The sequence below is a fragment of the Parasteatoda tepidariorum genome, chromosome 10 (assembly GCF_043381705.1).
Source record: "Parasteatoda tepidariorum isolate YZ-2023 chromosome 10, CAS_Ptep_4.0, whole genome shotgun sequence".
Lineage (NCBI taxonomy): Eukaryota > Metazoa > Arthropoda > Arachnida > Araneae > Theridiidae > Parasteatoda > Parasteatoda tepidariorum.
In genome coordinates, this window is record NC_092213.1 from 16,050,628 (window position 1) to 16,077,349 (window position 26,722).

At 26.9% G+C, this 26,722-nt stretch overlaps 1 protein-coding gene across 1 annotated transcript; it reads right to left on the bottom strand.

The window, feature by feature from the left end:
* Nucleotides 1-3,847: 3,847 nt before the first annotated feature.
* Nucleotides 3,848-24,982, bottom strand: LOC107449765 (solute carrier family 25 member 16). The gene is made up of 9 exons (XM_071186899.1): nt 24,697-24,982; nt 22,636-22,728; nt 20,704-20,951; nt 19,503-19,563; nt 14,791-14,912; nt 14,584-14,650; nt 12,754-12,916; nt 10,691-10,759; nt 3,848-4,022 (listed from the first exon to the last, which is right to left on the bottom strand). Exons 1-9 carry the CDS (start codon nt 24,776-24,778, stop codon nt 3,848-3,850), a joined length of 1,080 nt encoding a protein of 359 aa, XP_071043000.1. The 5' UTR covers nt 24,779-24,982.
* Between the last annotated feature and the right edge of the window lie 1,740 nt (nt 24,983-26,722).

Consider the following 26,722-nt stretch of genomic DNA (forward strand, 5'->3'; position numbering starts at 1 on the left):
TTGAAAAAAACTTCATTAAACTGTAACACTTGTGAAGATTAATATTCTGTATGAAAGTGCTAGTTTTTAACATAAAAACATGCAGCTTGGAGAAAAGTTGTTAACCTTTATAAAAGTGCAACTTCTATAAAGGTTTTTTTACCTATGAACCTATGCAGTAACTTTATAAAGGCATTTTTAGTAATAAATGCTTTTGGGTTAAGTTACATAAATGGAGTCATAAGAAAAATACCGTTTACACAGATTCATCTTTTAAATGAGATTGATTTAAATTGTTCGAGAATCAATAATTTATCGAATCATAGAATTTTATGACCGTGCTGTTTAGGCTTTTCAATGGGTCAAGCAAATTAAACTTCTAAGAAACAAATGAGTTTTAAGAAGGTGTAACAAAAATGGAAATAAAACAAGTATCTTTCTGTAAATGTTTAACTTGAGGTACTGCAACAAGATGATTTTATAACTGTTTTCAAAATGAAAATCAGTTCAGAAAACAAGAAACTTTGCAAGAAATAAGTAGAATTTCAATTTTATTCAAGTAAAAGTGACAAATCCCCCCCCCCCAAAAAAATATGTATTGTAAATTTATAACAATACTACAATACTTAACTATTGAGCATCAGCACAATATCTTTCGTATGTAATGCCAATCAATAAAATTTTTCTTATCATTTAAATAAAATGATATTAGAGTAAAATAACTTTGAACGGGATACCTGCAAATGACGTAGTGTGGGTATCTCCTGATTGGTTGTTGAAAAGTAGCCTTTGTTTACATTAGCAACTGTTTTTTCTACTCTATTTCGAGTAAGCTAAGCTCGTCAATTATCAATGCTTTTAAGTGACACATTCTATATTCTTATACAAAGATTTCAATTCTTTCACTATATATTTCTTACTTAACACGAAGACCGGCACTAAGCCATGTAGAACATGAAAAAAATAATTATACATCACAATTGGCAGGTACTCAAAAAAATATATTATGGTAACAACATAATAGATAAGCAAATAATGCATTAAAGTTAAGTAGAATGCGTAGACGAGAGAGAATTATATTTCAATAAATTCGATGTGAGATATGGCATTGTATTTAATTAACATTCCAACTTATGTGAAGAAACTATGCTCTACTTACGTAGCCATTTTCCTTATAAATGTCTTTCCTTTGTGGTTAGAATTTATATACCCCCTCCCATTATATATGTATATTTAATGAATTAATTATTGTGAAGAATGAAAAAAGTTTTTTTTTTAAAAAGTATCTTTTCTTAATTTAAAAGAAATTTAAATAATTAAAAGTATTTAATTTTCGGCAAATATTTTATTAAGTTTACTGATAAAAATATTTAGTACTTAGAACACTAATGTTTGTATAAAATTGTCATATTTGCCGCAAATATGACTAAATATGTGAACGGCTCTTTGTCAATGTACCTGCTGTGCAAGTGGCCCTACACTCAAAAAGGTTGTACTTTAGCGAGAGAAGAAATACTGTTTAGGGTAAAATAAAAAAAGGTTGTACAGCCTTACTTTAGCGAGAGAGAAAAATACTGTTTAAGGTAAAATAAAAAAAAAGGCTTATTTTTTGCTTCATTAACCAAAAATGATTATAAAATATTAATAGCAGTTCATTTTAGAAAGTACCTCTTTACCGAATCAAGTCAGTGTTCAGTTATTAGATATCTAGTAGGTATCATCAATTTTAATAATAAAGAATAAAGGAATGAGGGATTTGTTTAGTGATAATTTAATTTCTTTCAGATTACAAAAACAATATTTTTATTCTTAAATTCTTAGTTATTTAAATTAGAAATTTCTCAGTTCTTAAAATATTAATCTTAAAAGTTTACAAAGCCACCTATTTTATTTATTCTTAACCTCACAATAAAAAGACATATTTTCCTTATAATTAATTTTTCTCAAAACTTTTAGTAGATCTCATATCAAGTAAAAATATGTAAAATTAGGATTATGGAGTGGGTTTGGATTTGCAATTTTGCAAGATTGGAAAAATTTGCCCGACTCTCAAAAAATTTTACCTCCTACTAGTTAATAGTTAGTAACATAAGATTGTCACAAATACTCTATGTTACAATTACTCATCTCTTTAAACGTTTTGATCTCATCATTACTCATCTATTTAATTATTCCTTTTAAAATCTTTTATTCACCCTAATTTTATGACAGTTTTAATTTATTTTATGCAAAATTTTCAAGTAATTTTATCTTAATTTAAGCATTATATTATTTTTGTACCGCAAAATTTCACTTCTTTTTTGGAAAAGGATTTTAACTTTTTGTGACTTTCTTTGCGATCAAGGGTCTATCTCATTTTAAGTTTCCTGTGGGTGAAAAAAGTCCCTCTAGCTGTGTTGTAGCTTTTGAAGAGTAATTCGTTGATTCATAGATTTATTTTTCGCAAAATCAAAGCTTGTAGGCAGTAATTTGTTTTCCTCATTAAGTTTTGGGAGTTCACTAAGCCTAACTTAACATTCAATTTTAACCCTTTTTAGTTTTTAATTGGATATAGTCACGCCTGGGGGTTGTTCCTAACATTGAATTTTATTTGATAAGTCAAATAAGCTTAAATACTATATGATTCACCATACTATTAGGATGCCAATAATGCATAGTTAACTTTTGTGATATGTCCTAATTGAAATAAAAAAATAAGGTACTTTTTAAAAAGTAAAATTAATGACAAAATGTGCCAATTCGTTTAAGAAAAGCATAAATAATTGCTATACTACTATTTACACCAAGGATGCTTTATTAATTTTGGTAATAGGCATTAATTGGTAATAAGCATAATAGATATTAAAAAAATAATTTATGTACAAAAAGTTAAATCAATGGACAATTGGTGTTTAAAATATTAAGGAGAAATGTAAAAAAAATCACCACAGTAATAATGATGTCACGGGTAAAGTACTTTTGGTAATACGCACGACACTATTGTAATATATCATTGTAATTGGTCCAGTTTTAATAGGTACCACAGATACTAATATAAATGCAAAGTATTATAATTAGGTTTTATTTTATATCACATGTATAAGAAACATATTTCCATGACATCTAATATAAAAAAATTTTGCACAGCTAATATTTATTTTTCTGAGTATAAAAAATATTTTTTCATCATGATTTTGTACATAAAGTATTTGATCACATTATGAATTGTCTTAAAAATTTATTAGCTTTATAATCTCTTAAAAGTGTATAGATATCATTTTAGTACTTTTTGGCTAGCTAGACGCAAATCTGACCTAAAGGCAAATTGAGCATAAACAAACTTCATTCATATAAACATATAAAAGTGATAGTTTTTTTTTTTTGGAGGAATCCTAAATTATTTTGTGAGTTTGTTTCCACAAGCACTCAGTTAAACAAAAAGTACTCAAGATTTTTTACGCAAAATTAAACTGGATTATAAGATAAAACATTTGTTATCTAAATGGCCAATCGGTAGAATACTTATTTAGTTTTTAATCAAAATTACAAGTCAGTAAATTGCTAAAACACATGTGTATATGTAAGTTTTTGATCTAAAGAAGTGAAAAAACTTTAAAAATGCAATCTTTAATAACAAAATGAAAACAAAATAAATATAACTTTAAAAATCTAATAGAATCAAAAAATGATAACTTTAAATCCTACAAATGAACAAATGCACAAGAAATACTATACATAGCATATACACATTCATTAATTTTGACTAGTAAAAATAACTGCAAGCACCGATTTCATCACAGTTTTTATGGCAAAAATACATGCAATACTTGGAGTTTCGCAGGCTTCCAATGATAATATACAAAGAAGCTTCTCTCTCTTTTTTACCAGATCAAGAGTCAATACCAGTGTCTAATCCAAATATTTGTTTCCCTAATTCATATGTGGATAATGATACAGCCATCATTGGGACAACTCGTAAGTAGTTAATGGTCATTCCCCTAAAAAGTCCATTTGCTATGCCATCTTTTTTGTATGTAAGTACCAATATCTCAACAAGTCCTCTCCTGCAGAAAATTGAGATAAAAGAAGAAAGTTAACAATATAATAAGGTTGTAATAGAAAAGCAATAAGAAAGTAATGACACAAAATAAAGTTTGAACATTTAACTACATTTGATAATCTAAATTCATTGATGATCAGATTTAATTATCTACCTTGAAAGTAGTTAATTGTCATTTCCCTAAAAAAATGAATTTGTATACCATTTTTCTTCTTCTTTTTTTTTTTTNAATTTTTTTTTTTTTTTTTTTTTTTTTTTTTTTTTTTTTTTTTTTTTTTTGTAAATACCAATGTTTAAGACTTCTTTTGCAGAAAATAGAAGAAATCAAGATTTAAGAAGAAAGTTAAAAATACAATATGGTTGTAATTGGAAAGTAATAAGATAGTTTTAATACAAAATATATATTGATTGTAGAACTTTATTTTGATAATATTCATTGATTGGTAATCAAAATTTGATAATCAAACTTGTAAATAGTTGATCGTCATTCCCCTAAAAGTTAAATTTGCTGTACTATCTCTTTTTTAAGAGAGAATCGATGTTTCACCAAGACCTGGAGAAAATCAATATTAAAGAAGAAAGTTAAAAATATAATATTATAATGCAGTATGAAAGCAAGAAGATAGAAATTAAGAATAGGAAATCTTAATGAAAATTAAGAAAGATAATTTTAATTGTTAAATTACATTTAATAATGTTGTGAACATAAATTAATATATGGGTTGGTTAAATGTATCAAAAGTGCTGATATAACTAACCAGAGAAATTTAAATGAAAGTTTTTTATTTTATTTTTCCTGGCACTAGTTTTTGATCAGGTTGAAAAAAAAAAATTTTTTAACATACCTTGTTATATTACGCTTCTTTCGGCTATTGTTAACATAAAAAGAAAATTTTTTCGAGAACTATAAATGTATAAAGGACAGTTGTATAACTATTACAAAATATTAAAGGTATGGATTTATTTGAGTCGAGTTATTGATTTTCAGTAATAAAAAAGTTAAGCTTTTAATTTAACCCTATCATGCTAATTATGATGTATATTTAAAAAGTATTGCAGAAATTATTAAAATAATAATAATAATAATAATATCTTGATTAATTTTTTATCCAATGATTGCATCTCCATAACCTAGGAATTAGTCTTAATGGTTCAAGGGAGTGACCTTAACTATGCTAATTAAATAGTGCAGAAGATGTTTTAAATTAAAAATCAGAAACACAAAATGAGACATGAAAATTTTTTTTTTCTGAAAACATAATTTTTTTTTTCGTTGATGGATTTGGATTTCTAACCCTTAAAAGTATGGGGTAGCTGCAATCTTGGAAATATGGTTCAAATAGTTTGTTCAGGAGAACAGTCCAAACTTTGGGCTCCTTAATGTTAATTTAACTTTTGCCACATTTCCCCATCAAACTTTCAAAACTTATCGAAATTTTTCTAAAATTCCTTTATGCGAGATAATTCTATAAAAAAATTTATTTTTAATAACCATTTATTATTATTTTATTTAATAATAGTGAAAAAATTAAAAATTGTAAAAAAAAATAATACCTCATTCTAATGAAGTTACGTATTTAAAATTTGATTTTTCAAGAACTATACGACAGTTTTCATTTAAATTTTATCGATTGACATAAAAAATTACGTTCTTTAAAATGATGTAAAACTTTTTTGTTCCTAACAATTTAAAATGTTTTAGATAATTATAAAATAAAATAATAAAAAATTACAATTATTTAAAATCATTTCTTGCAAGGAAATATCTTAGGATAAATGAATGTTACAGTTAAGTGCAAGCATTTTTTGATTTACTTAAAAAAAATTTCAATTAGGATACAAAACACAAAATTAACATTAAGAGTGGTATAAACTTCAGACTGGTCTCCTGACCAAACTATTAAAACCATGTTAATCAGATTGCGGGAATCCCTTATATTCTGAGGGTAACAAATCTAACTTTGTCGGGGAAAAAATTGTTTATTCACAGAAAGTACATTTTTGTGTCTGATTTCCTTAACTTAAATTATTCCCTGCACTAATTAATTAGCATATTTAAAGTAACTCATTAGGACCAATAAGATTAAGTCCTTTAACTCAAAGATCTGTTCATTAGATCAGAAGTTACTCCAGGTGACAAGGTTTTTTTCCTCGCATTATACAAGAAATATACTGAAAAATTAGCTTCTAAATCAAACTCTTGTTTTAAATATAAAAAAATGCACAAAAATTTATACATATTTCATAATTTAATTTACATATTAGATTTACATTATTTAAATAGAATTAGACAGCATATCTCAGAAAAGTAAAAGCATTTCAATTTATATAAATTGCCCCTAAATGGACATAAAAATTTATATATAACAGCCCTTATTCTAAATTATTATTAAAAATACATTATTTTCAATATCACCAATATATTATTAAAGCTACAAAAAATAAATAGTTACAAACATGGAGGAAATTAGAAACAAAAGAATCTTTTCAAAAATAGAAGTTACTCAGTTAAAGCTGCCAGCTCTATTGATATTCCTCTACAAGAGAGGGCACCACCAACTATGATACAAGTGACTATTTTCTTCATATTTTTGCACTCACTAACCAGTAATGAAACACAAATTCAGGACTTTCTGTTATCATATGCAAACTATCAATAAATATTTTAAGAACATTAAAAATATTAATGAGGTATTTTTAATTTAGATTTTTACTTTTAAAACAAAATATGAACTGAAAATTTTGAGTAACTTAGTCTTAAATAAAGAAAATATTGTGTATTTCCTTCAGTGAAAGAAAATATTTTAAAATATAACAATTTGATGCTTAATTTGCTGCAATGGACATTTGATTGATGCATTTTAAGCATAGAATAAATTATAAAATTAGCTTTGAAAATAGGTAAAGAAATCTTTAAAAAAATACTAAAGCTTAAAAAACAGAAAAATTTAGAAACTTTAATCAAAGCTTCATAAGAACTGAAAATAAACAAAGTATTTATCTACAAAAGTAATTAAAAATATTTTCTAATGATAAATACACATTATAATGTGTCTAATATGTAAACTATAGTAAATAAATTATAAACAGTTGTATGCTCATTATGATCACATAATTTTGATGTGCGGTAATTGCACATAACTGACTATTAAGAGCATTTAATTAAACATTAACTTTTAAACCAAAAATGATGACATAGCCAACATATATTTTCCGATGATAATAGGAAGTAGGTATGGGATTAAAGAATGATACACTCTTACAACCTCAATCTTCTTCTTCCCAGCATTAAACTGATTGTTCTTATTTATTATTTACTTCCAGATAATATGTCTGGCACATATCATGGTAGGTGCCAACCATGATATACATATTATAAGCATACATAATATAAATATACATATTATAAACTATTTTCATTTAACTTAATAGACTTAAATATTCACTTACAATTTTGTGAGTGTACTATTTATGCAATACATTAAGTACCTGTTCACTCTTTTATATTTAATGAAGTATTTTATTTTTATATTTAATGTGATCGTGAAATTTCTACATTTATACTTGATTTTTGTTTAAAAAAAGAAATTTAGACTGATTTTAACTATCACTACATTTAAGTATTTCAAACGCACTTATATCAGGCCTAGTAGCGATCTTATTGTGTAGAAAATACTGCTCAATGTCTGCTTACATTTTAATTGACATTTCATTACCATTAGAAAGACGCTTCTTTAAAGAACGTAAAATTTGGGAGACATGCATTGTAATAATACTCATTTTATCCCTTAAAATGTATAATTTAAACCTTCCTACCTCAAATAAAGATTTAGAAAGAATAACAAAGAATTATTTTTCTTGCTTTTTAAATGCATCTTGATAGCAATGCCACACAGAGTCATACATTTTTAGATACAATAAGCTTTTCTAAGTTCTATTCCTCATAGTTGCTATGTCATAGTCCCGACTAAATAAAAAAATGCTAATTGACCAACTATTGACAAAATAAGTTTTGTCTCTGTGGTTGAATTGACATTGTTGTAGAATGCCATAGAGTTCTTGCAGAAAGATTTTTAATTTGGAAAAATAAAAATTTTTGGCCTTTTTTTTCAGAATTTTATTTTAAATATATCCTTTTCATGCATTGAACGGGAGAGAAATGCTTGTGATTTTTCTATTCTCATTTGAGAATAAAAGAAATTCCATAACAAGTGGCTTCAGATAGAGTTTCAAATAGATAATATAAAAAAAATCTGAAATTGTGAATGTTTAAAAGATGGTTGGCTTCAGAAATGATGTTTTTTTCACATTTTTTATTTCATTTAAAGAACACAATATTTTACATTTTAATGAAATATGACTGCGAGTATGGATTTTATTACATATTCAGATTTGTAGAAACACAATTTAATTTAATCAATATCGTGCATTTATCACTTTTTAAAAAAAAAAATTTGGATGTAACAAAAATTGATTCAATAATTTTAACATAGTAGATATTTTAAATATATTAAGTCTCAATTTTCTTAATGTATTGGTAGTGAAAAATTTTCTAAAATAATCACTGAACTAATAAGCCTATTCTAAAAGCTTAGAGTAGATTATGAGATTAAATGATCAATTTGTATAATATATATATTTTCTTAACAAAATGATCTAAAGAAGTTATCAATTTTCCCTTTTTTTAATAATTTAAAATATTCTAAAAATGATTTTTTTTTATATACGCATGAGGTAGAGGGTTCTTTTGATTTCAAAAAAGCATCCCAAATAATTATACTTCTTTACACAAAATCTTGAAATAAGGCACTTCTCCTGATTTATGCTAATATGAGTCATTGTCGAAAACATTAAAATTATGTTTTCTTATAATAATAGTGCTTATTGACTGAAAAAAAAATCTAGATAAACTAAAATTACAGAATTAACATTGTAATTTTACTGTGATAAATTTGAAGTCTCTTTCAAACTGATTACATAACATAACTATAAATGGGCATAGAATGTTTTATGCATTTAGCTACAGATATGCACTATCAAGAAGTAAATTAATTTGTAAATTAATTTAAAAGATGTAATTAGAACTTAATATTATGCTTAATTGCATGTGTGCAACTCATTCTGCATAAACAGGTAGTATTCATAAACCCTGTGTCAGAATCGCAATGACAGGGCGGCATAATCGCAGAACAATACAGAGTGCTCGCAGAAAGAATTTTTACTTTTGAAAAGTAAAAAAAATGTACTTTTCTTTCCTACAGAAATTTACGCAAAATATTTGAATCATGCATTTAGATAATGCGCCAATATTATCATAAATTGAAGTAATGTTTGATTATATTTTCAGCAGTTATCAATTTTCTCGCGGATTTTAAATATCCAGATACATTTCAAACAATACGGAAAATTCAAATCATGCATTTGAGTAATTACTTTTTAAAACAAAATTCCATCGAATTTTTGGCAGTTATCGCTATTGATTTCTTCATAGTTTTTAAATTCGATATTTGCTATACAATATTATTTATTACAACAACCTTATCTCAAAACAAAACACGCATTTGAGAAGTCTGATTCGAGACATTTTGTCATCAATCTTTTTTCACCAATTACTATTTCATGATTTTTAATTTTTTTTTATTGTGATGATTATTTACAAAATGGGAAGAAGGAAATAATTTGTGTGCTCCCCCCTCCAACAAAATACGAGAATATCACCTGTAATGTTGGACTAAAAAATTATTACAAGTTCAATTAAAGAAAATTACATATATACAGTCAAACCCCGCTATAGTGAACTCCCGGATATAGTGAACAAAATGCTCGGTCCCGTGCCTTGCTACACACGTATAATGTTATTTTTAGTGGATATAGTGAACCAAAAAAGTGAGGAAGTTGGATATAATGAAATTTTTTCTGTCTTCGACTGATTCCCCCCCATTTTCTTTGTAATAATTTTTAAATTTCTACTTCAAAATAAATACATATACCGATTCTTAAAACCATCTATAGAAACTACTTTTATGTGCTCAAATGGCAGATTAGACAGGTTTAAAAAGCAGAATAACAGAAATTCAGGAAAAATTATCTGAGAGTCGGGAAGTGTTTCCATATCTGATGTTGAGGATTGCTCATCAGCTAATTTTTATTTGTACGCAAGACGAAGAGTGATGAAAAATAACACATTTTTTGCAACTACATAATATTTTTCAGTCATTTATATGAATATAATGTAATAAAAGGGAGGAGTTTGGGAACCATTAGTGAAATTGCCTGCGTAACGGATATAGTGAACTCCCGGTTAGAGTGAACCTAAATTTCGGTCCCTTGAAGATTCACTATAGCGGGGTTTGACTGTACATATATTTTATTAACACAGAGCTCTTGTTATTTTAAATTAGTAACATATATGTTCATTATTATTAAAAGTATCTTGTATCAGAAAGATAGTGGTATAGAGTTTTGTCGCAGATAGCTCGAAAAAAGTCAGCCATAGGATTCATCATATGCTAGAATTCAAAAGAATAAAAATTCAATTAGGTGAAGATCACAAGTTCTGACTACAATTTTCTTCAAAAGCATCATCTTGAAATTAATTTAATACTAAAATTTACAGAAAAAAATATCTATTTTATAATACACATGAGTAAAAAAAAAAAAGAATTAACTCACCCAAATTTTTGAGTTTCAGCTGTCATTGTGCCTAACTGCATTTTTCTGCGAGCAACATCCAGTGGGTAGCTATAAAAACATATGCATTTTTTTTTTTTTATAAAAGCATATTCTGAAAACTGTGTACAGCTAAAAATTAAGAAATGTTTGTGTACAGAAGGGTAATATTTTGAGTCAAACTAATTTAGTCATAATTCCGAGATACAATAACTTCAGCAACCAAATTAGTAGCAACAGTAAATTTTAAATCTATTAAAAATATATTATAAAAAAAGCTATAAAAAATTGTGCACAGAAGCATAACATTTTGTCTGAAATTAATAGACTAATTAGTCATAAATCAGGGATGTACTAACCAAATTAGTAGCAACAATAAATTTTACAACTATAAAAAATATTTTATTAAAAAAAAGTGCTAAGAATTGTTTGTGGCAAATTAATAAACTAATTAGCCACAGCTCAGGGAAACTGTGACTGCAGAAACATAAATAATAAACTAACTACATCTGGATGAAATGGGAATTATTAAGAATGTAATTAAGAATTATTGAAATTGAATTATTAAGTATTCTTTCAACACAAATTAAATTTTTTTTATTAGGAGTTTTGCCATCATTTTAATCAGAAAAAAAGAAAATATTAAATAGGGGTCTGATAGTAAATATTTGATTTTGAATCTGTGGAGAAAAAAAAATTTTACTCTTATTTTTCCGAAATATTGGAAATCAAAGAATCAATAATATAAAAAATAACATAAGGTAGATTGTATTAAATTTTAATAGCATACATTGTATTAAATTTTGTATTAAATTTTAATAGCATACATTGTATTAAATTTTAATAGCATAAATCAAATGGTTGTATCTTGCATAAAAAATAGTAATGTCACACAGTCAATAGGAAATACAAATGTAAATACAAATGTAAATGGAAAGATTTCTTCCAAGCATAAATTTATGGCTTTTAATTCTTAACTATTTTTGCATTCAATAAAATGCTTTTTTTTCTTTTTATCTATTTTTTTACATGGCAAACCAACATTCTGTAAAAGTGATAAAAGAAAGCTAGCTCTAAATACAAATTTTAAGATTTAGAGATATTTCCTCATGCTCTGATTACAATGAAGGCAAAAACTTATATTTAAGATATAAATGAACATTAAATCCACAAATTATTTCAAAAATGAGAAAATATTTGTTATTTTTTTTTAAAAAACAAATATTTAAAAACTTCAGACTTTTTAACAAAATTTATATGAGTTGATGACTATAGAAAAGTGACAAAATCTATCTATTCATGAGCTATTTATTATTCAATTTACAATTTAAAAAGTGTCAAAAATAAGTTTTTTCTTGCTAATAGTGCAAGTGTGCTACAGTCACCAGATGGAAAAACTATTACTATGGAGCACTATGGAAAAATTAATCACAGAAAGTTATTGATAAGAAAATTTATAACATTTTTAGAAAAAATACAGAAGTAAAAAAACAAAGCAAACATTTCCAATGCTTTATAAATTTTATGAGACAATTTTGGGACCAGAGTTTTTCAGGATACAATTGAAAAATGTATCCTGAAAAACTCTTCAGAAAGCAGAATTTACAGACACTCAAGTACAATTACAAGCAAAAAAAAGAGCATAGGGTATATTTTGTGCAACATGCACCAAAGCAAAAAACAATGTGGATAAAAAATTCATAAGCATCCACAAAATTCTACATTTTGGACATCTGAATAAAAATATACAATTTCTAAACATGCAGGTGCTTAGAGCTGTCCCATTAGGCAAGTAAAGAATTTTTTAGTTGCTAAACATTAATACTTCAAATGAAGATTTAAAGAACAAAATCTAGGGTCCATATAAAATTTGCTAAATTAGGTTCTGACTGTGCTGAAAAAAGAATATGAAAAACATTTTAAGAAATTAATTTAGACAATGAATTATATTTACTTAATCATCGCAAACACACCAATTTAAAAATAGGAAAGGAAAAAATTCTTATATACAACAGTAACACAACTTGCACAGAGAAGGGTGAAAATAATATCTATATAATACTTACGATACAGTTTGTGCAATACCGCCTGCAAGGCCACCACAAAATAATTTAGCAGGTAATGTTAGAACTATGCCTCCACTGCTACTTGAATGAGATCGACCACATAATTCTGGCCTATATTCCAATAATAAAGCCTTGCTACGCTCAAACACATAGAAAGAGAGACCTAAATCGATTAAAAATTAGGTTAAAAAGTTGACTTAGAAAATACAGTAAATATTCATTAAAGTAAAAGAATTATAAAAAGTTAACTATTCTGCATCGACTAAGTGAACTATGTCAACTAATAAGTTAATCTAAGTTAACTTTTATAATAATTAATTTTCAAATTATAAACAAAAATAAATTTTCTACATATGTATAGATAAACATTAATAATATTTATAATTTTTTCAGAATGATATGCTAGAACATAGTTTTGTTATATCTTTATTTAAGATACCACAACATTAATTGCTTCATTTTTATAATTTGCATTAAATTTTGGAAAGTTAATATTTACCAAGGTTGTAAAAGACCAGTTTTTTTTTCATTTAAAATAACAGGTTAAATATTTTAAGCCGCAAATTAAAAGTAACAGTTTAACCAGATTTCCTCTTATTTCATAGAAACCTTATTTAAGCCAAAATCGATGAAAAGAATTTTCAAATTAAATTGATCTGTGGCCATAAAGTTACTCACTAGTACATTAACAAATCTGTTGTGGATAGACAAATATTTATACTGACTAAGACCCAAATGGTAAAATTGTATCGTGAAAACCAAACAGATGAATATTTAAATCTTATTTCTCATAATATATTTAGACTTTCACAAAATCATTTTATGATTTGGAAATAATGAATTTAATATAGTTAAGAGTTTTCAATGCTATCAGTACAAAACATTTTAATGAATATAAAACGATTCTCATTTATTGATTATATATATAGAAAAAGTTAATTTATTTTTACTATAGTGTGATGAATCTACCATACATGCTTTCATTAACTTGCCAAAAATTTTATCAAAAAACATGAAAATAAAGCAAGAGGAGAACAAATTGACTAGGATGAGAATACAAGGTTCCACTTCCAAAAGGCTGGTGTTTTTATATAAATCAAAACCTCTTACAATGATTTAAACATTACTTTAATGATAGATACCAAACAGTGCATAAGTAACACAGCATACATCAAAGTAACTCATAAAGATAAGATGCTGATGGATGAAAGATAATAATAACTACAGAAATCAGCAACTAGCACAGAAGTACAAGTGACAGCTCGATTTAACTTCCATGAGATTAATATAAAATCAAAGCAAATATATTTTAACAAAAGCTAAACTACTATAACTATATAAACTACTTAATTTAAAAATATACTAAAATATATGATGTAAAAAGACAGAGTTCAATGCATTCAAATAACTCTGTAACCTTGCGATAGACCACGTTTATCGAAAGAGGTGTAAACAAAAATAATAAATACAAATAAAATTAGGAAGTCAATTAATAATATTAGTTGAGCAACACAATTAACGCCACAAACAACTGGGGGTACTGGACTGGAGATCGATCGTTCTATGATTCATGTCAAAATTACGATCTTTGGATTAATGAATGGATGTATGAATGGGTTCGCCTTATAAACAGGTATGACGTATGATGTGGCGAAGTCGAATTCTTGGCCATAGATGGCGCCACTGAAAAAGAAGAATCGCACACTCTGCCTTACATTTGCTCGGTTTCACCAAGCAGGCTTGCCCGTGTGGCAAGTGGCATTAGAACCAAACAACAGACAAAAAATATTTATTCGTAACCGTAGTGTATCACACTAACAAGATAGTTACCTGCTGATGGAATCTTGGCAAGAATTGTAGGTGACAAGCCTTTATAAAGAGCAGAGATACCTCCTTCCTGAATAATAACAAGAAATAAACAGAATTATAAATATATTTTTAACTTGCATTAAATCATAAAGTAGTCTCTTATGAGCAATTAATAATAAAGCATAGATTTTATGAATTGAAAAAGAAATTAAATGTGGATGCGCTTACTCTTCTAAACATTAAACTAAGTGTATTGCAAATTCCAGAATATACATGTTCACCAGTAACTTGAAATGCCAAACGTGCTCTCACAACATCTAATGGATAAGTCATTATTGAAGCAGTTACCCCTATAAAACAAATAAAATAAATTTAATTAAGAATTATATGAAACCTGTTAAATTATTTTTTAAATAAAATTTAAAAGTTAAACATATTTCCAATAAATATTCACAAAGGAAATTCACTGACTTTCCTATATCATTTCAACGAAGCTATAGGTAAATCCTATTTTTATTCAAACCGGTCATGTTTATTAGAAAAAAGGGTTGTTTTTTTTCAATATTTAATACGGGGAAAAATTTAATACAAGAAATACTTAAACAGTTATTTCCTATACCTATAAACTTGATGTAACATAGAGTAATATTAATCTCGTAGTGAAGTTTTTAAAAGTAACATTTGTTACAGATATTATAATTCCTTGCTTTAAACCTCAATGGCTACTTATTGCTATCACTAATTCTGAAACTAGCTGTTTTTTCCAGACTTTTTGCAGGACTTTAACGAAAAAAATTTCTTGACGTTTTTGCAAGAATCAAATTCTTTGACTTTTGAAATCTTCATAAAAGAGGATTTAAAAGACCTAAAATATATTATTTATTGTAACTTTTTAAGTTATTAAATTCTTCATCACTGACTTAATAATGATTTGCTGACTATTTCATTACTTTCAAAATAAATTTACAGGTGCCACTAGACTACACAAGGTAACAATAATTGATAAACAACAGCAAATCCAAACACTATAATCTCCTAGAGGAGAACTGAGAGATTTATTTATGAAACATTTAGTAATATGTTGATATTGTGTATGTTTTGGTATTACCTAACACTCTAGATTAGCCATCGCCAATCAGTGACAATTACAGCAAAAAGCGCTATAAAAAAAATTTCCAGTTGCAATTTTTGACACTGTTACAAAACAGACATTAAAAAATAATATAAAAAAAACACGCTCGGTTAGCTTAAGTTTTTTTTTTTAAATCAATTCAACACTTCAATAATTTTTTATGCAAATATTCTAAGAATTTCAACATGGTTTTCAAAAGCTTTGATATTTTTAAAAGAATACTATGTTACCCAACTTCAGAATAAGTATTTAAGTAAACTTTTTTTGAGGGATTCAATTTACGAAAATTCCATTATCAGTTCAGATACTCGTTGGTTTTTTTTATTGAAAGCTATCACTATGGTTTTAAGAATACTAATATTTTCAACACAATATTACAAGAACAATATATCAGAAGGTTTCCTTACGTATTGTATTATGATTTCTTCATGTTAAAGAAAAGCTTAACTCAAGTGCAGGGAATTTTTACTACATTTACTGAAATAGCAACTCTTGTTATAGAAAGGATAATAGGAATATGGCAAGGAAATGCAACAATCAAACGTGTCTTATATGAACAATTGATTTTAAATCTACTACAAATTATTTTTCTTAAAAAATGGAATATTTAGATTGAAATTCTGTAAATTTCCTCATGGAATACTCAGCAATTTCAAGGAACATGCAAATGCTTGCAGAATGTGTAACAAAAATATACTCTGTTGCATGATTCGTAGCAAAGACCAGAACAAATTGCACTCAAGGAGCCAACTATTTGTGGCACCTTATTAATTCTTCGAGGTACCTGTCCAAAGCTTCAAAATTAGTCATCAAGATCGAAACATACTGCCATGTATTTCAAATGACAACTAAAAACACATCAAAACAGTAGATTTCAAGAGAATTCTATAAAGCAGAGAATCAACAAACAAGACAAAAGAGATTTACACCAACTTTATCCCTATCTTGAATTGCACAGCTGAGGATTACACTGACATTTTAGACAGGAGTAACTGTTTGATAACCCAGTCACCGATTATTGCACACTTAGCCCCTGGAAAGATTTACCAATAAAGAATTTGAAATTTCACATACGGCATTTTCCTTGCCACACCCAGAATACACATAGAAAAAAGGTAAAAATGGTGACAGAAGCTTCAACAAAAGTTTACGGCCAGGAAGAAAAAAAAAAGACTGGCTTACTAAGTTAAAAATTCAATCAAGGAAAATGGTATAAAATGTCACTACTAAATTAGATTACTTTGTACAGCCTTAAAATTTATTATTAGATAGTTACTACTTATGGATCAGTTACTAAATAGTTAAACATGCGGATTAGCATATTTTTTTTAAACACCTGTTTTTTCAATACAATATTATTTTCACATGTGAAATTCAGACGGCAAATATGAATGATTACTTTTTTATTCACTCGATTCTCAGCGCTATTACAATGCCATAATGAAATCAATGATTTTATAATGGCACTGTAATAACGCTGAGAATCGAGTACATCATTATATTTTCAATTGTCTTAACATACTTAACTTACTTATCTTAAAACTAGAGTTAGCTTAACATTTAATTTTGAAAACAAAATGTATGGAGGATTTTGATTAGAATTAGAAAACATTTCTTAAAAATTACATGCTTTTTTTATATTTATTATTGTTTGATTAGTTAATTTGTCCATTTAACGTGTTTTTCCATAAACTGCTCTAACAATTTTAATTAACTCATTCTACAACAGAACAACAAAAACATTATTTCAAATGTTATGCTGTTAAAGAAAATCTTCAATTATTATTTTATTTTTAAAAAAAATCTTTGAAATATAGCATAAAAAAGAAATTACAATTACCATTTCCTTTTAATGCTAAATTCCACAAAACCTTTTAGTACAAAAAATGCTTACAGTTTTCAGCAAGCTAATTAAAATTTCGTGGTCTGTATTTTTCCATTTACAACAGTAGGGGATATTGAAATATTACATAAGACTCCAGGACAAGGCTTTCAGCAAATAAATAAAAAGATTTTAATCTAATATATTTTTCAGTTCATAATAATCAGGGTGATGTCACTTAAGCCCTTAAGATGGAAAGAATTTGAAGTTTTCAGCAAATATGTTATAATCCTACGTTTTTCAGTTCCTATCTTAAAATATTACATTAGACATTACATATTACAATACCTAAGAAAGGAGAATGTTTGAAGTTTTATTCTGGAAAATTGCAAAAGAAATAAATTTGGGAAATTCTCTAAAAAGCATCATGCAGACACAAAATAAATATTTTAACACATATTTACAACAGTACAAAATTTATTATAAAATTTTTCTAAAGAAAAATAATTAATAAGCAGTTAAGATAGAAATGAAAGCTATTACAGTACAGTAAAAACAGAACAGAGCTGTTATATTACTAATGTAAAACAAATAATAATTAAATTCTTAAAATGGAAATATGCTATCATTTATACAAATATTTATAAAGCATAGTTGGCAACTTGCATGATCATTGTGAAAGCTTTTACAAAGAGGTAGCATAATAATAATGGGAATGAATGGGTTATGAATGTTCTGGGTTATGAATGTTCTGGGATATGAATGTTCCAAAATTAAAACTGATTCACCATATCTAACATATATATATTGGATTATGGAATTGTTATTGCAAGAGAAATAAAATAAGATTTACCTTTTCAAATTAGGATTTATACATTTAAATATAAATAATGCCCTTACCAAGAAAAAAGTATTTCAATAACCATCCAAGTTGGCAATATTAAGCATATAATATAATTTTAATTCATTAACTTGCATAAAAGTTTTATTCAATCTCTTCTAATAGTTAAAGAAAAAATATTATTTAAAAAATATATCAAATAAATTACCGACAAGAGCCTAATAGTCCTTTTTATAAATAAAATCAAAATATTATCAATAGAAAGAAAGAAAATTAGTCTATCAATACTAGCAATAGGTAAAATGGTTGCATATTTATCAGTTACAGAGAATAATTATATTACTTCTTTAAATTAAAATATAATCAATTTCCCCTAATCATTGACAGAAGAAATATTTTTAAGAAATATTTTGAATAAATCTCTGTCACTTAATATGGATCTTGTATATTTGTTGACTGATGAAGAATTAGACCACAACAATCTTTTTTCTGATACTTAAAAAAGTAATAATAAATAAACAAAAAGACACAAGAGCAGAAATGTTTGATAACTAAATTCAAAAGTTCCAAAAACATAATATTTATATCAATAATCAATTTTAAGGATTGTAGTGATTGTGGGAACTAGAGCGGAGAAAAAATTTAAATGTTGTGATGAAGAATTTTGGCTCATGTACTTCACAAGAATTTTGGCTCATTATATTAAAAAATTACAACATCAAATTTAAATAAAGCCATCACAACCTTGAGGGTAGTTCACATGAAAATGAAATGCAACTTGATGAAATTTCAAGTTCATTAGATAGCCTTTAAGAAAATTGAAAAAATGTTTGTTTTGTGACATTTACATTGGAAACAAGTGTTAGTTTCAGAATTTATTAGAGCGATAATTCATCATATAATGCCTTAAATTACATTAAAAACAAGTGCTAATTCCAGAATTTAGTATCCGTTATATAGCATTGATGGCTTTTACATACATTTTTTAAATAATATACTTTCGAAAAAAGCAAAATATTTAATTTCCATAAAAACAAAAATAGATATTAAAGAAAACAATTATCCATAAAAGAGAAGAAAAACCATTATAAAATACCATAATAATTTCATTTAAAGTAAATAAAGTTAAGATAAAAAATAATTACCAGCTGCCGAACCAGCAAAAAATTTTGAAGCATGAGATGGTCCAAACGTGTTTTTGATCACCTAAAAAAAATTTTGTTAATAAAGAAAATATAAAATGTCACCAATAGAAATTCTTAATTATACTATAAATTGTACACTATATGATGTAATACTAAAGAAACTGATCATGATGTTTTCAAAATAACTTGTAATTAGTCATAAAAATAGAAAATGATCAACCAAATAAACTCTTTAAAAAGATTTGCGTAGCCAAATTATTTAACAAAAAATAAGCACCCTTTAAGCTCTTTTCAAGCACTCAAAAAATATTTTTAAGCACTTTAAAAAATATCATAACTAGGCAGGGTTGGAAAGTTTTTGACAGTTGACGGCTTTATCTTGTTTTAACCGTCATATCAAAAATATTGTTTTTGACAATTGTCAAAAATCCTTAAATTTTGAATCATGTAAAATGAATGGCGTTTTTATACGCTACGATTGACAATATGCCAAAATAGATTAGATAGAACAATGCAAACTGTGTCTTTTGCATAATTCGAAGTAAAAATCAGCATAGTAAAGGAAAAATCTCATTTCGAAAAAGGGAAAACAAAGCACTTTTTAAAAACACTCAATGAAAAAAACACTTTTAAGGGCTTAAAAAAACGAAAATAAGCATCTTTAAGCACTTTTTAAAAATGCTACACATCCTGTTATAAAAATTCATTTGTTTATCAAGAATTATGAATAAAAAGATTAAGATTATGTATGTCAGGTGTGTACAAAAAGAACAAGATTTTTCATTAAAAGATAGTGATGAATTAATAACTGATATAAAATAATAAAAATTATATAAAAATATATTTTCAAAATACATGCAATAATATGCTGCATGAATATCACTACCACTTAAACATAATTTATTTCTTCATATGTAAACAAAGTAGATTCAGTAGAGTCTTGATAGTTTGAGCATTAATTGTTCCATATATCCGAGATAGTGAAGGAAAAAAATCATTATTGCTTCCAATTAATGATCAACACACACACAAGTAGAATGATGACAACGACTGGCTTTACAACAATTACTACCACTGAATGTTGAAAAATGCAATTATAGTTAATGATCACATCATTGATGAAGACTATTTGCCACTGTAATCAGCATGCGTGAATAATCTTTATCAGCTAAATAAAAAAAATTGCAAGTTGTGAAAACACCAACATAACAGTGGTGGGCAAATGGCTAAATAGTGATGAACAGTTAGAATTGGCAGATGCTGTCATTCTAAAAATAATCGAGGTTCCGGCAAGACCAGAGGACAATAAATAGGAGAATCCATCAGATTCCATGCAACAAATGAGCCACAGTGAGGGTGTAGCTGCTCTATAGTCTGCAATGTGATGCATGGAGTAACAGCCCCAAACAACACCAACCAACATTATGCTACTTCGACATTGCCATGATACTGCTGAGCAAAAAAGGAGCAGTGTTTTTAAACTAAAAATGTTAGACAATTATTTTAAAGTACAAATAACTTATCGCAGTAACATAATAAATGTACCCTGAACCTCTAATGCAAGTATATTTTTTCTAAATATATTTTTCAATTAATGAAATTAAAAAATTGCTTTGTTTTCATTCATTTAAACATTTATTAAATTTTATATTTTTAATAATTCAAGTATTCAAAAGTTCTGAGGTAGGATCAGCCCAGTCTATCTTAAATTATAGAGACTCGATTGTGTATAAATGATATTCATGCAGTTTCACCCCTTTACTTCTAACTTATCTTTAATTTCAGCAAAAGAGAAAAGAAGGAAACCAATATTAGAAATAAAACCAAAACCAAATAAGCAAGTAAAAACCATTAGANAAAAAAAAAAAAAAAAAAAAAAAAAAAAAAAAAAAAAAAAAAAAAAAAAAAAAAAAGGTAGATTATCTTCCTGTGCGTTGCACAGAATAATTCTTCGAACTGTTTTTGCAATTTAAACTCACTCATTGTACATACTATTGCATTTTATTCTACCTTTTTGTAAAAATTATGGTTATATTTTAAACATAAAGCTCTAAATGCAATTTCCAACCACCATCCTAAATCTAAGAGAAAGACACATCAGCAATAGAATTATAAGAACTTATCCTAGAAAGATCTATTAACAACTTTTTTTTTTCTTCCTACAACTGTAGTTTCATTAAAACACCTTTCTCTTGCATTAATTTCTAGGCACCATTAAAACTAAGAAAAGCTTTAGATTATAACATAACCCTTGTAAATTAATAAGAATATTTAAAACAAAAATATAACATTGTTCATATCACTCTTGACGCTCGGTGGCTGAGCGGTAGCGCTTCGCGCTGTCGTGCCACAGGTCCCTGGTTCGATCCTTGGGCCGGGCAAGGCTGACTCATCCTTTCATCCCTTTAGTGGGTCGATAAATGAGTACCAAGCACGCTTGGGAACTAAACACTGGGGGTTCCGCGTTCGGCTGACCACCTGACCGGAACATCTGCTCCTGCACCTCAGAGTCCAAGGTCAAGAAAACTGAGATGGGCACAGTAGGCCTTGGCCCGCAAGGGCTATCGTGCCGCTGAGTTTAGTTTCATATCACTCTGCCTAACTTCTAGTGCAGCTTCTTTAAAGCAAAAAGGAGAAAAGATATTTGATCAGTGAAAGAAAATTTACATTCTTATGACCTAACAACAAGTCTATTTTGAGAAAAAATAAAATAAGAATATTGTGAATTTTAAAACAATAAATTATTTGGAATTTTCAAGAAGAAAGTAAATTAATTAATGGTTATTTAGTTTTTCTCAACAAATAATATAACTACTTAATTTGAGATGCTGAATAAAATTCAAGATTAAAGATATGGTAATGATATATTAGGACAAGTAACGACAATTTTCGAAAAGTCAAAGTAAAACCTTTTCATCCATAGGTTAAAGGGTTTTTTTTGTGTGTGTGCGTGCGTGTAATGGCAATGAATGATTTAAAGAGTGAATGATTTAATTGAAGTAACCATACAAAATTTTTAAAAAAATAGAAATTTACTTTGAATTGGTGTTTTCATTTTTACAAGTAGATTAAAAAGAAAAATATTTTCTTAACATCAGTTAGTAAATTCAAAAAGCATTATAAAGTACCTTACCTAGATGTTTATAGTGTTGATTGTGAGCTTGGAATAATATTTTAATACGATCTAAGGGAGCAACAGCACTTTTTGAACACATGCATGCAACACCTAAAAAATAAATAGAATAGTGATTTACATAAAGCTGTACCGAATTCATTTGGAACATTAATGAACAAAAGAATCCTGGTATATAATGACTACTAATAAAATTACTGGTTAGTAAAATTAATCTACGCACGAAAAATTTTACTTTTAGTAAAAAATGAAAAAGATAATCAGCCTCTTCAAGTTCAAAAGTTTCTCTTTCAAAGCTTGTCTTTTTCAGATTCCTCCAAATTTTTTTATTTTTTGCATTTTTCCTACCAATGCAAACGCATTTTAAAAAATATATTCATATTATTAAAATCATACATCGCGATTGCTATCATCACAATTTAAATTTCCACAACGTGCTTCGTATTTTTAGGATTCTAAATCAAATGTCGCAATTTGTACTCGCGCTGTTTATAAGCCACTTTTGTAATTTGTGTTCAAGTGACTTAAAATTTATACATTGAAATTTGTATTCACGAATTTTTTAAAAAAATCTGTGTTTTTCAAACAAATTTTTCTAAAATGAGTTGGCCAGAAAGAGTTAAAACTAGTTAAAAGAGTTAATCAATACGTGCTGAAAGTTTTTAAATTGAGATTTAGTGTTTTCATTTTATCTCAGTTTTCCTATATGTATTTTAAAAAACACAATAAATAAATAAATAATGCTTTTTTTTTGTTTGAATATTTAAAACTTCCTTTGGGACTACACTTAATGGGAAAATTTAAGAGTCCAAGTTAAAAAAGTAAAAAATGGAGAGAAAAGAATAATTCAGATAAAAATTGCCTTTGAATTATAAAAGTAACTAAATGCCCATCATTATTCACAGTCAATGATCTTCACTTGTTCTTACAGTTAAAAAATATTAAAACAGCCACAACAAGAAATTCAAACATAAATAAACAAAAGATTAGATTGAATATGCACATCCAATAAGATAAATCATATAATTTAAGAACATCCTTTCTTAAAGACATCATTCAATGAAAAGAAAAAGTAGTTTAAGAATAACAAATGAACTACTTTAAGTCAGTTACAGCTTTATTACAATACAACTATGAATAAAGGCTGGGGTAAAAAGTTAAAATTTATTTTGTGTTAAATTTGTTAACTAGAAAAAATCGACAAAATGATTTTCTTTCTCTTTATTAAAAAAAGTACTGGTTCAAACAAAAATTAGAATTATTGCTACCACCATGTTGAGGCATGTTGCAATTAGCCCTTCATTCAAAATTTTTCAGTGCACTTAGTTAATATTATAAAATAGATCAAGATATCATTCTCTTATTTAACAATTTATGATAAAACTAATAACTATTTTACAATCATTAAACAGTAATTCAGTTATACTTTGTCTAAAATAAGTTGTAATTGATTTTTTTTGTATTTCTCATATAATTGTAAATTTAAAAAACTTGTCAAAAAAAATAATTATTTAAAATTTCAAAGTACTTAGGAAAAACTTTTTCAACTATTCATAAAATTTCTTAGGAGAAAACATTTAATGAGTTCTTTTATTAACAAAAAGTTAAAAAACATGTTTCAGAGGAAAGTTGGAGTGAAAATGAAACCAAATTATTATATTTAAACTTGATCCTATTAAAACCATAGATCAATCTGCATAACCAAATCTGTGCTATCGGAACAAATCATAATAATTCAAAACACAATAATAATAAAATTAAATTGAATAAATTTCAATGTTAATTTATACAGTTCGTTTTAACTGAGGAATACAAATGATAGTGAAGTATCCATATGAATCCGGTAGCGAATTCCTTAATGCAAATAGAATTACAAAAAAAATTTTAAATAGCCTAAAGCATTTATAAATTCATTAAAACTAGTAAAATGAAAAAGATCGTACAACAGAACTGCAAAGATAAAAATTTAAATTATCGAAAAAACAAGCTTAAAAAAAAACACCTTAGCTTGGAACTAAAAGCAATTTATTCAAATAGTTTTAAAGTAGGAAATCATACAACCTCCAGCAATAAAAGACTTAAAATATAAATCAGTTTTTTTCGGTTCCAAGACAGAACCGGCTTTCTTTTCCATTAGAGACATTGCACTTTTTACGGGCGAAAATTCAAAAACTAGTTATAGATAATTAAGGTTTTAATTTCTGAGACACAGATAATAGTGGCACTAAATAGTTAAACAACCATGTTTCAGTAAAAAAAATACTAAAATCTTAGAAAATTAAATAATTTTATATTGCATCATTTAAATTTGACTTCAACTTCGTCTCTTATACATTTTTAGACCGTTGAACACAGATGATCCATAAATTAAGGACCGTTGTCGCTGTATGCGATTCACACACTTCCAATCGCTGACAACAATGACCAACTAGTTTGATGCGCCTGAGGAACAAATTCAACCAATCAAGTTCTCATTCACAGTACTATAATGTTGGCGACTTTAATCAAGTAAGAATGGTCCTTTATTAAATCACACTTTAAAAGGAGCAATCTAACAGAATGCGTTTGCCGCACCTACAGTCCCAGTAGAGATGAGGTATCTGATTGGTGAGTTTTTCACAAAAAAATCAATTTCACTAATCAGATTCTCGCATTCCTTCTCAGGTAATTGAAGGTGCACATATCATTTTAAAAACTTCTTTAATATATAAATATTATCAGAACTCCAGCGATCAGTAAGGTTGGTTGGTTGGTTGTTAATTAACGTCGCACTAGAGCTGCACAATGGGCTATTGGCGACGGTCTGGAAACATCCCAGAGGAGGGTCAGTAAGCGAATGAGTGACTACTTTGATCAGCCTGAGTAGGGAACGGAACGAGGATGTGCAGTACCGGTCCTTATTAAACTGTTCTATCATAAAGTGCTCGATTTCGCGCTCAAGTCGTTTTGTTAGCAGGGGAGTCCTCCCCTCTACATAGGATCAAAAATGCGATGGCATGTCTTTGGATCATCCCAAGCATGTTTTGAATTCAAACAAAGCATTTCTCTTTTTATACTATAAATATATTTAACAGACATAATTTTTTCCTTTAAAATTCTATTGTTTCATATAAGAATTCGATTAAAAAAACTGGTTTCTTGTAAAGCTTTTTTTTTTGTAAATGGAACAGAACATTTTATTTATACAAACTTTCATGTATTGTGGGGCCATTTATCTATAAAATAACGCTGTTCTTCTCCTTTTTATTAAATTAAATTTTATTTAATTAGTACATAATATTTTCAACATATTTCGAGAAAAAATTTGCTTTATAGTTAAATTATTCCTGTTTTCTATTAAAATCTTGCAATTTACTTAAAAATAAAATATGTGAGTTGTAGTAAATAAATGGAATAATTACAATAACTATATCACAAATAATATAAATGAGAATTATAATTTTAAGTTGTATTCTGAGTATTCATGTAATTTTAAAATCTAAAAATCGTTATTCGCGTTTACGCAGTTACAAAATTATACATCACGAAGCGTATTTATGTGATTAAAAAATAAAGCAACGTGATTCACATTTACGCTATTCAAAAACGCATAGTGTGATTCTAATATCAAACATCATGATTCGTATTCATAACGAGGTTTAAAAATTATGCACTTAATTCGTATTCATGTGATTATAAAATCAAGCATCGAGATTCGTTTTCTAGTGGTTTAAAAATCAAACATTACGATTCATATTTAATTTTAAAAAAAAACAAACAACGAGCTTTAAATTCACGCTGTTTGAGAATTAAACAACCTGATTCATTTTCACGCAATTTTAAATCTTGGTTGAAAATTAATATCACTGTAAATATTGCTATGAAATTCAGGTATTTTAGTTTTTTTTAAATAATATGGCTCATGATGTTGATAAATTTTGTTCATTTATACTTTAACATGTAAGTGTAAAAATTTCCTGTAATAAAATTAAAGATGAATAAATCAGTTTCGCTATTATTAAAAGTATAATTAGAATTTACAGTTTTCTAAACGCAGAGATTGTTCACGATAAATGAATTTATAAATCTCTTACGCCCACTTTTTTTC